The 12,258-nt window shown below is 34.5% G+C and overlaps 1 protein-coding gene across 1 annotated transcript in view; it reads right to left on the reverse strand.

Annotated features, from left to right (window-relative positions):
* Nucleotides 1–2,516: 2,516 nt before the first annotated feature.
* CRISP1 (cysteine rich secretory protein 1) overlaps nt 2,517–12,258 on the reverse strand; it is a 28,085-nt gene continuing 18,343 nt past the window's right edge. The window contains exons 4-8 of the mRNA XM_045543717.1: nt 10,071–10,161; nt 8,864–9,012; nt 7,738–7,835; nt 5,716–5,804; nt 2,517–3,086 (exon numbers count right to left, since the gene is read on the reverse strand). Of these exons, the coding sequence (XP_045399673.1) occupies nt 2,959–3,086; nt 5,716–5,804; nt 7,738–7,835; nt 8,864–9,012; nt 10,071–10,161 (555 nt within the window). The 3' untranslated portion in view covers nt 2,517–2,958. The remainder of the gene's footprint in view (nt 3,087–5,715; nt 5,805–7,737; nt 7,836–8,863; nt 9,013–10,070; nt 10,162–12,258) is intronic.

The raw sequence follows: 12,258 nt of genomic DNA on the forward strand, positions 1-12,258 counted from the left end.
CTCTAAAATTTTCTTCTTTATACATAAACATTTTTATTAGGAAAAGCATATTGTTTAATTTAATTTAATTTGGAGGGGTCAGTACCGAATAATTATTTTTAAAATGAATTTACAATAAACTTATAAATTCTGTAAAACCTATTGGTATTTCCATTGTGGTATTTCCATTGTGATTGCATTGAATTATTAAATAATGTGGTGAAATAATATATTTCTCCTAAGTTGAATGTTTCATTTAATCAAAGGTGATTTTATACTATAGATTTCTGTGAAAACCCCTTTAGTGTATTAAGAAATTATCCCATACCTTTAATTTTATTTGGGTTGGGGCAGAGATTGTTCCTTTATCATCATAACATGAATTCAGTGCTAAGTTCCCAAAGGGGAAGAGTCAGGGAGTAACTTTCACCTGTGTCTGAAGGGTAGAGCTCAAGCCGTGGGGTGTAAAGAAAATGAATATAAATGGTGAATAGTAATGCTGTCTAATATTTATTGAGCACATTTTAAACACTAGGTACTTTTCTAAGCATTTTACGTATTAATTCATTCAATCTTTATAACAAACCCATGAAGTAGGTACTATAACTATCTCTCACTGTAACTTAGGGATGAGGACAAAGAAATGTCATCTTGTTCAAGGTCAAAGGGCAAGCTAATTGTTACACCCTGAATTCACCCTAGCTGAGTGGCATCTCCACCCATGCTCTTAACCTCTGTATTATACGCTTAGAACTAATTTATTTACTACTGTGACAGTACAGACTGCTTCACAATCATTTGCTAATATTTATTTATTTATTCTACGTTCAGTGAAATTTGGAAAGAGATGTAAGACTTCTCCTTTTTTAGAAAGGTGTCGCATTATAAATAAAAGCTCTCTCCAATGTCATCTAAAATATAAAATAGCTCTTTTTATGATTTTCCAAACGGTATGGTTGATTCTAAGAGCCTTTGAGATAAAAGAAGAATAATGTACATGAGAGAGTTCTCCCACCTCTTCCTCACTATAGGGTACTTTTCATGCAGTCATTGTCCTTAGACATTTTTGCAGGGAGAAAAACTTTCTTATATTTAACAAATATAATGTGCTATGAAATAAGCCAGCACATTATTTAAAATTGTAGAATACAAAGCCATAGTTTTGCTGCTTGCTTATTTGAATTTTCATTCTACATGGACTTATCCTTCCTCTTCCCTCGCCCACCTGCCATAAATATGTGAATATGCTTACTCTCTTACAAGGTGAAAAGAGATGTAATTGGAATGCAAATTTTGAGAAGCCTCACCATCATGTTAATATCTAGAGAGGACATATGTAGTGTAAGAGTACAGTATCAGTCAACACTGATCCTGCCAATACGTTACAGTACACTGCATGAAAAATTTGGAGATCAGTGCTGGTATGAATCATTCCAAACCCTAACGCTAACTTGGTTAGTGAAGATAAATCATAATACCTGCTAATACAGAAATGAGTAAAGATTTCCTACAGCACATACACTGAATTTTCTAGGAGTAAATTATTACTATTTTGATAAGTTTTTTTATAATGAGTTCCAGTTATTAAATATTTCAGCTATAAAGTGCCAACCTACTTACAGTGCTCCTGGGATGAATCACTGTTCTCCTGACATTAATATGCCTGATGACTATGTTGACAGTAATTACTCAGAAAACAGAGATAATCAATTGGGTTTAAATAAAAACCGAAAATGGTTCTGAAGCATTTACACGGGATCAATGCTCATGGATGTAGGTGGAAAGGCATGGGTCATGTCAAGAGGGCGTCATTCTCAAAATGCCTTTTTTTCTTGGAGCCACCACACAGAATTTTTGCAGCTGGGACAAAGTGCCAGTGTATGACACAGAAGGGGTGAGAGGCATGGCTTACTTTTGGAAAGTACATATTCATTTTTTTCCTGGATGTTGTTTTGAAATGGGTAAAGAGATATAAAAGTAGTTAGAACCAGTATCAATTTAATCTCAAAATATTAAAATTGGAGCAAATATTTATAGGCTTCACTTTCCCCACATCAGACCCTTCAATGTTCCCTAAGGCTTCAGTGCATTTTAATTTAGTAGGCCTTTACCTGTGCTGTTCTACTGTCTTGAAATAATCACAACCTTTACAACCCTTTTTGCTCAAATATAATCCTCATTCTACACCTGAGGCTTCCCTGAATCTCCAAACGGAAGCAATTATGCTTATCTGGCACTCGTAATATATTACCTGTATGTCTTCAGGGACTTACTTATTTCTCACATTATGCTATGTTTTTCATATATCTTTTATAATTTCTTTGAAATAAATGAGACAATATTCTCTCTCTCTGTATATACACATTTCTTGTATGTTATCAGTGCTGTATACAGATTTTGTTAAATTAATGGTGCACAGTTTTTTAATTTTTCCTGCTTCACAAATGTGCATATAGATGTGGCAATGAAACAATGAGACATTTAAACCACTTCTGATTCAGTAATATTGACTTTCCAAGTGGACACTGGACTCTTGGTTTGCTTTGTGGACTCTTTTTAATGATTGATTTCAAGTAGAAGTAAAAATAAAAAGTTAAGAATTGTTACTGGACATTAGCTGTGCAGGGAAGGCAAACATCAGGTGTTTGGAAACTTGGGGAAAGCAGAGGTGGGAGTTCAACCAGGTATGACCCTACGATAGCACAAAGTACTATTGAGGGACCCAGTTATGCCATCAGTTGAATTATGTCAACCTAAGAACTTGAACTTGAGGCTGATGTTGCAATGGGCCTTTTTCCAGTACTGAGGAGGTTTAAAACTACGTTATTTCAGGATATATCAGGACAGAACTTAGGATCTTGAGTATAGTTAAAATCAGATGAAATTCAGCAGAAGATGGTGAAGTAAACTGGTAGAAGACATGCTCCGGCAGGCATCTCCTCATCTTCACAGGACAGTACAGTTGCACATGACAAATGGTTATCTTATCTCAGTATTACACAGACAAGTAGCTTTGCAGAATAGCTTAGTTGATAAGTGGCTGCATCCAAAACCTCTGATTTGTTGCTCACAGTGGGCATATTCATCATCGTAGATGCAGGGGTTAGCTGCAAAAGAAAACAGTACAGTTATACAACATTATCTTGAAAAATCACATTCATAGGAAAGAAATGGTTTTCTGAAAGACATAAAGAAAAATTTTATTAAAAATAGCTAATTAAATTTGATTGAACATGGGTGAACTAAACCTGAAAGTAAAACTGGCGATGAGTTGAGATCATGTACTAAATGAAAAGATGATATTCTTGTCTTCCTATAAAGCATGTATTTTATCACAATTTTTAATCTAATCTAAGCAGATTGGAGATGAATCATTGTTTCAATCATACTGTCATTTTGAAAGCCTCAATGCCATTAGCAATATAAAATAAAATGATAACAGATTCATTCATTTTTCAGCCTAATTATCTAATGCCGTATCATTTAATGGTTGAAGCTTTGCTTTGGATTATTTAAAATAATATATAGCCAGAGAAAACATTGAGTAAAAAGCACATATAGGATAGGCATATAATCTCTCCACCCAGGGGTCATCTCAGTCAACATTATAGCGATTTGCTTCACCTTGCTGCATCCCAGGAGCATGCACACACCTATAGCCAGGTATATACACATGCAGAAATACACACAAAATTCTCTAATCAGTATGAAGATACCTGACATTTTAAAATTATGGTCATGGCTATTAAAAACTTACCAAAACATTCTTTAACTTGAATTTCTCTATCAGAACTGACAAATGGATCTTCTTTTATATATGAAGGCAAGTATAACTATAATTTACTTCTCTGCCTTTAATATTTTCTTAATTCAATATGTACTATTGAGTCTCAAATCTTGATAATTAGATGGTCAATTTAAATTTTTCCATTATATCTCTTCTCTTTCAATTATAAAGTCTAGTCATTGTATTAAGTTTACAACAATCTTATAGATTTTACATTTACATTTATGTTGTACTCTTTATTATTTTCATCGATATCTTTCTATGCAATATGTTTTCCCATTCCTGAATTATTAAACTGGCTCACCTTTCAGTAACCGGGAGAATGACTATAGTAGATTTATCAAGGTAAAACAGGGAGACAGAATGTGGATGTTATACTACTGCATGAGCAATTGGTAGTGTATCTCTGCTTCTAATCTCATGATAAATAATTTGCCAAGGTCATTACCACTATTTTTTAAAATCATTTGCCCACTATTATCCCAATGTATTCTGTTTTATAGTATTCTGAGGAACTATGATAACAGTGGATATTTTTTCCTCTATAATAATGTTTTTTTTTTGAGCCTGAATGGTGTTTTAATCCATTTTTTTCTTTTACCTTTTATTTTTAACTTATATAATTTCCCAATCTTATAAATGAGAAGTGTTGTTTTCATAAAGTTTATTTGAAATACATAAAATGGATTAAACCTGAATATTCAAGTCTTACATTTTTAGCATTGTTTTTGACTAATATAGCCCATTCTTAAGTTTGTATATTTCTTTATCTCTCATCTTCTTGTGCATTTTTTGGGAAATAAAGAGCTTATGAAATACATCTGCTTGTCATAGCTTTAATCTTCTTGGATAATATTTCTCTCTTTCCTACTTCCCTTTTACTTCTATTACAGTTTTCATATCACTGCATACATTGCTTTTCTCTTCTAGAATTTAAAAAGTCTACTTGCTCGTTATCCCTCCTCCCCCTAAGACATGGGTAATTAGTTGATTCTTTGCAGAAATGGGGTAAATAAAGTTGACAGAGAAAATGAGAGGGGGTTGGAGAGAGAAGAATATGAGAATGAGACAGAAAGTAAAAGAAAACAGGGAAGAAGAAATGAGAGAGAGAAAAAGAGGAAAAAGAGGATCAATTTTCCTTACTTTAAAAGTAAATAGAATGACCTGGTAAGGTGAAGGAAAATAAATTTTCTGGCCTTCCAAGGCTGAGGTTGCAGAATATTTTCCTTGGGTTCATTATCTCTCCACAGACTTATGAAATTTAACTTAATCAACATTATCCCCAGGGATTAAGAAATTATGTTTGCAGAGAGGCTCTCAAAAAAAAAAAAAAAAAAAAAAAAGGAAATTTTACTATAAGGGAATTAACATGAAAATGGTACTCATTTGGTTAATACTTCACTTTAGGTAAGATTCACTTAAGAAATAAAAGGAAGGACTGTAAGAGATACTGTGAGCATCAGCTGACTTCTTAGATGCTCCAGAAGAAACAAAGAATAAGGATCATTCAGGAAAAACAACTGCATGCCCCGAGAAGTGGTCAGACAACCAGGGTCACAGAGCAGAAGGCAATCTGAGGACAATGGTAAACTGAGAGCAATGTGTGTAACTTACGGGCTGCAATAAGGGAGCCCAGAAACATTTTAGAGAGCAGAGAAAAATCTATACTTACATTAACATTTTATCCAGGTTGACCCTAATTAAATATTTTAATCCTTTGGGTGAGAACCTAGACATTCTAATGTCCATTGACATAGGTTAAATCAATGGTCTTCTTTGGTTACTCTGGGGCTGGGGGAAGGGTAAACAAAAATAATGTTGATATTTTCTGTGGTAAGATTGAGATGAAAGTTATAGGAAAGTGCATTATTTTTCAGTGCTTAATTTAAGGGACACATGGCTCCAGATCAATGCATTAATTTAAAACAAACTGAATTTGTGAAACTTACTACAAAGTTTATCTTCACAGTCATTGGGACAGTCGCCACATGGGTTGCCTGTCTTATAAGGTCGATTCCTTGTGTCAGGATCGTTTCCCCTTAAAGAAGAAAAAAAAAAGAAAAAAAACAAATGATCTGATAAAATCCATCTTTGGAAAATGCATATAAAATTTTACTCACTGTGTACAACCAATTTTAAAAACCAATTGTGTAAATATTCTCATAAAGAACCAATAATAATTTTTAAGATGGGTGTGAGATTTCTAGATTTACAGATAAGATTTTTTTTTAGTACGTATAATCAGCAAATACGGGTGTCACAAGAATATTTTTCAGGCAATGTACATGTCTCTTTGGACAATCAAGAAGAGCTAACAGTACTTGGAACCTTTGGATAGTCAAATCCTAACAAGCAAGAGGGCTTTAGAGTGAATTACAACAGAACACTAGTCTTTATTAATACCCATAAGAACTTGATAAGCCATCGTGTAGAAGGGCATGGCTTTCATCAATGTTAAGAGAAAAATCTTCAGTGAGGCAAATTGGTGATGTTCTAATTTCATCTTGTACTATGTTGTGAGAAACTTGATACGTGTTAATGTCTTTTGTCAAAACACTTGGTGTGTATAAAAGAGGAAAATACATCAGCATGGATGAACCTAAAGTGTTGGAGTGGGGAAAATAGAGAGTAGATGAGAATTCACTTCTGAGCTAATCTGGAATTTTAGAAAAGACAGTTCTTACCTGCAGATGTTTAAAAACACAGTGTAGATAATATATCTGCTTCTTAATTAATGTAATTTTAAAAAGAAAGTAAATGTTCTGGTGAAAAAAAACTTTTTGTCTGATATTTGTTTCTTCAATATCTGAATCATTAAAATATCACTTTATAAAAGAAAGTTATTACTAAATTTAGTAAGAGATTTAGTCAAAGAGACTTGGACTAATGTTCAACCAAGAAAATTCTCCTACCACAGCTCCTCATATGTTATACTTTTCTTTTTTGTATCATTTGAAGTTCACCACAGATCACCAACCCCTGCGAAAATGTAATGCAAATGATGTGTTGTAGGTGCAAATAGATCTTATTGTCTTCATCACATATTACATAGATAAAATGCCAACAAATTTTAACTACTGAAAGTAAGACGTAGACCAGATAGTAGCTCATATAGAGTTATATGAATATATTATATTCTAGTGAATATATTGTGATATTTGGAGGCCCCATTTAAAATATAAATGTGGTACTTATCAAAAAAATCATGTTCATTGATTTATGTTGAACATCTTTTATTGTGTGACAAACATGGGAAACAGTGGTTACACACCATTCTTGGAGCTCATATTTTGGAGGAAAGGCTTATGTGTGAACCTAGAAAATGCACGTAGCTGAAGAGACATGTAGAGACCGGACATCAACTTTCACCAGCAGAAGTGATGAGAAACTGGCATTTGTGGTCAAATACCAGGGGGCTATATCTTGCTCTGAAAACAAGCTCCCCTTTTCTGATAACCACCACTTAAGCCACACAAGTGGGCCCTGTAGTCATCCTTGTCTTGCTTGATCTTGCTCCATAACCACAGCTGATGGGATGAGAGTACATATGATGCTCACTGAAGCAATCAGATTACCTTTTCTAGGATTTGAGAGTAGTACCTGTGATAGACTCTACAACATGTTGATTTAATTCTAAGGAGAGACATATTTCAATATTTGCACTAAAAAGCGAAGTATGGGGAAAAACATTTGGCTTTTTCTATTTGTTCCTTTCCTAAGACTCCACTGCATTTCTACCCTTGTGTTCTAAAAATATTTTTGATGTATTGAAATAAATATCCTTGATTTTTTGCTTAAGAATTTGTTTCCTTTATGTGATAACAACGTGAAAAATCAATGATATGTAGGAAGACTACTGGAAAATCATTTTGAAAAAGTATTTGATTTTTTTTAATAATGTTTAAAAAACTAGATTAGGTTACTGTTTGGGGACACTTTTTCGAAAGCTGTGAGAAACTAGTAATACATACTCATGACAATAGTGACAAACGTAGAAATACCGAGGCAACCCTCCTTTGCGGCATGACATAATGCCACAGCCAACCAGGTAAGAAGTGGCCCAAACAATCTGTAAAGATAAAGAGTTATTTTGTTACAGGTTTGATATTTCACCAAATAATACCATATCAATATTATTATCCACAACTAAAAGTAAACATGTTTGCTTTCAGATTTATTTCGGGCATAGCTTAATAATAAGTCACAGAAAGAGGAAGAATCCCATGTATCTAGATAACATACACATGCACACACAGCTGCAAAGAATGGAAACCAGGTGGAGAACATCAAGTCAGGTTGACAGGAAAGGGTGACTTGGCGATCGGCATTTTCTCTATATACAGTCAGCTTATTTAGTTTTCTTTGGCAATATGTCGAGCTTCTGGATGTGCTTCCTACTGTTAAAAAATTCCAATATTTGTTTTCTCTGGGAATGAGAGATGGGTAGACAGAGGAAATAGGTGACAAAGAAGTGATGTTGATCATTTTGCAATGAACAGGCTGCTCTTCAAAAGGGCCCTCAGTGCTGCCATTCAGTACATGGGCTGGACGTGGTTGTGCTTAGGACTGTTTCTCAGACCATATTATCCAGTATATTTAGGGATGATCAGAACCCTATGTCAACCATCCAGGACTCATTCTTATTAGAACTAGAAATTTTATTTATGAAGAAACATGACAGCTATCATCAACCCTAGATTATTCTCTCCTCCTCCAACCTATGTGGAGAATCAGTTAACATGATGAAGGCTGCTTGGTGTTTATATAAAAATCAAAGCATGGAAGGAACTTTTCTTATTGGCCAGAGAGCAGGCATAGTGTACAGTACTGAGTTGGCTTTTGAGGCAAAATGACCCAGATTTAAATTCCATCTCTGTCACTTCTTGGCTGGGGAGCACTTAGCAGTCTACAGAGGTTCTCTAAGCCATATTTTGAGAGAATCACACTTCCTTTTGTTCCAAATTATAAGAGGAGCTCCCTAGGTTGAGTAAAGATTGCAATAAGCAGGTAGAATGATTTGCACTTGTTTCTCACTCATTCCCCACACAAGCTTATGGTCTCTTGACAAATGTGTGCATTTGCCATTGCACAGGTTACCTGAGTGTAATGGTTAGTAACTGTGTCATCATCCGTGGATATCTGTTCCCCATATTTGAAATGTTTAGACTCATTGTACCAGATTCTAATTACGTGTGACCACGAAACAGGATAAGATGTCATATGCATATTTTCTCCGCAAAAGCTACCTGAAAGGAGGAAATAGGGCTGGGTCACACTCCTAACAAACTGGAAACATTATGTAAGGAGACCTTCTTCACCTTTATTTTACAAATGGCTCACTGCTCATCTTGGTAATATCCTATAAGAGCAGGTAAATGCAGTTGTACCCCTTCTAAGAGTCTTCTTTCTCATTGATTAATGAGCGCACAGTGCTCAAGTTTAACGAGAATTTGACAATAGGAAATAACGAACAAGCCTTGAAATCAGATCAACCAATATTCCAGTCTCTGGTTCATCTAAGCTGATGGTGATGGGTGAAACCAAATCAGAGAAGCCTAGGAGTTGTAACAGGGTCCAGGGATTAAAAGCAGCCACACACAGGTATTCATAGACCTTGAAGAAACATTTGTTTATTTGGCCATTCATTAATGGAATGGGCTCTTGGTGGAACATGGAGTTCAAAAGTCATTTGCCTTTCCCTGGGGCAAAGAGGACCTATGTTGCTAATTCACTTTTCAATAGCATTGGGCTAAGATTTCCAATAATCTGTAGATATGAAAGTTACATTAGTACTTTGTAATTATTTTTAATAAAAAACAATTCTTATAAATGTTATTAATGTGTACTGTGTAGGAAGTATTAACAGTTTTTTTTTGAGAATAGTAGTAAATTACCTAATTCACATGCCTTAAGATAGCTCACTTTTGATTATCTCAAATTGTTTTATGGGTGGCTCAACAGAGTTGCATATATTCACTTCTGGACTGTATTAATATTCCAAATTGTAGGTAGCTGAGGTATCAACATAGAATGGAAACCTTCTAGGTCTCTAGCTGCTCTCAACTCGTCTGCAATACTGAGAGCTTTGATTCTTTTCTCCTGATGGTTAGAACTTGAGATCTGAAATTTTGAATACCCAAATTTTAAAATATAATAATAATAGGCCACAATTTACTGCCATGTATGAGCAAGTACAACTGAAAACTGGATGACTTAACTTATTCTCGACAGGTTACTTAACAATCTCTATTTTGCTTTACTTATTGTTTTAGTACAAAGGTGGTTCATATAGACGTATATTTACTTGTAATTCTCCTCTCAAGTGGGTTGCTCTCTACCATGTCACAATACTTTGAAAAAGCTCTGGCATTTTGTGCAGCCTCTTCACTCCAATTCTACAGTGGAAAGGAAAAAAAAAGCACATGATCTAATTAACATTTCCATGATAAAATTCTATTGTTTCTAAAAATCCATACTTGTTATATCTTCAATTGTGTAAACTAAAAAATTAAAAAATGAGATTATTCTTAAATATAAGACAAAAATTTTAATTCATTGTATTGACCCTCAGATTCACAAATTCAAAATTCAATAATAATATTTAGATGTAGCTTCTCTCCCAGATGTAGTAAGGAATTTAAGTAAATGGTATCTGCTCCAAAGGAAAAGAAGTCATTTTATCAAAAAGACACCTGTACTGTAATGTTTATGGCAGCACAATTCACAATTGCAAAGATGTGGAATCAACCTAAGTGCCCATCAATTCATGAGTGGATAAAGAAAATGTGGTATGCATATACTGTGGAATATTACTCATCCATAAAAGGAATGAAATGATGTCATTTGCAGCAACTGGAATAGTATTGGAGACCATTATCATAAGTGAAGTATCTCAGGAGTGGAAAATCTAAAACCATCTGTTCTCATTAATAAGTGGGAACTAAATGATGGGTACACACAGGCACAAAGTGATAGAAAGGACATAAGAAACCAAGAAAGGGGGAGGGTGGGAAGGTGGATGTGGGATAAAAACTTACCTATTGGGTAAATGAACAATATTCTAGTGACAGGTACACCAAAAGCCCTGGCTTAAGCAGAATATTAATACAAGGTATCATTGTAACAAAAACATTTGTACCCCCCTTAATTAACATCTTCAAATAAAAATGAAAGGAAATTAGGCCAGGAAAAAAAAGATTTTCAGTAAATGCTTCCAGTAAAACAGACCAGTAATTTATTAGTAGTTTTAACTCAGGCATGCTATTTTATCTCTTTGAATCTCAGTTTCTGTATCTGTAAAATCTGACCTATAATTCATACCCAAAGGTTTGTTCAAAAAGTTTAATGGGATCTGCTAAATATTATTCTATATGCTCAATAAATAAATGATCGCTGTGATTAGAAGCAAGTATAGTCACACATTTCCATATAAAATTATGAATAATAATAATTACATCTAACACCACATGCCAGAATCTGCCACCAATTCTGTAGGTATTTTCTGTCACTTAACCCCACAACAACTTTACAAAGGAAGTGGCATTATTGTTACCATTTGCAAATTATGTAACTAAAGCACAGATAATTTAAATAACTTTTAAGGATCACACTACCAATAAATGACAAAAAGAATTTGAATACAGTTAGTCTGGCTTCAGAGTGTGTGTTCTTTACGCTCAATGTTAAAGAGTTGAAGCATTTTGTTGGGTGTGACTCAGGAACATCTATTCTCTAAGAAAGATGAAAGGGAAAAATTCTGTATCCTTACTTAACGATACTCTGCGACAAAAGATCTTCCCAACACTCTTTCATCATCAGTGGTGTATACATCCACTTAAAAGACTGTCCCTATATCTACATATAACCCATTAGCAACAAAAGTTGTACAGTTTGTTTTTACTACAGGCTTTTATGTAAATCATTCAGCTACTCTTCAGAATGTTTGGATGACACTCAAATTTTCAGTATTGTCCTGGGCATGGAATGAAGTTTAACTATTACATGTATATGCTGCCATCTTGTGGTAGTTGTCTAGATTTACGCTTCAGGTTAATGAATTTACTAAACCATGAGATGAATTAAATGTCAGCCTAACAACGAATAAGAACATGGTCTTGCAGGTTTTGGTTGTTTTATGCAAGAAAAGATGCATTTTATTCGTGGATAAGTCTAACCGAAGGGGCAGAGATCAACAACACATCTGTCAGTGTGTAGGATTTCCAGGCAGGGGGAATCCTATCATACCCACTAGTAAAGAACACTTGCCTGTTATGATCGGATTACCAGATGCTTAGAACTAGAATTTATCAGGTTGAATCACAGCTAAATGCTTGTAGTGAATGTTTTGATCAGCCATCCAGGTATGTATGTGCACTGAACGACTTATTTCCCTAGCAGGTGGGAGTCCCGACCAGAGACAGCTCTACTGCCTGCCCTCTCTGAAAATTGCCATCATCCATGGGATTACTCCCTTCACTGGGGCAGCCTACATT

The sequence above is a fragment of the Lemur catta genome, chromosome 2, assembly GCF_020740605.2.
Source record: "Lemur catta isolate mLemCat1 chromosome 2, mLemCat1.pri, whole genome shotgun sequence".
Classification (NCBI taxonomy): Eukaryota; Metazoa; Chordata; class Mammalia; order Primates; family Lemuridae; genus Lemur; species Lemur catta.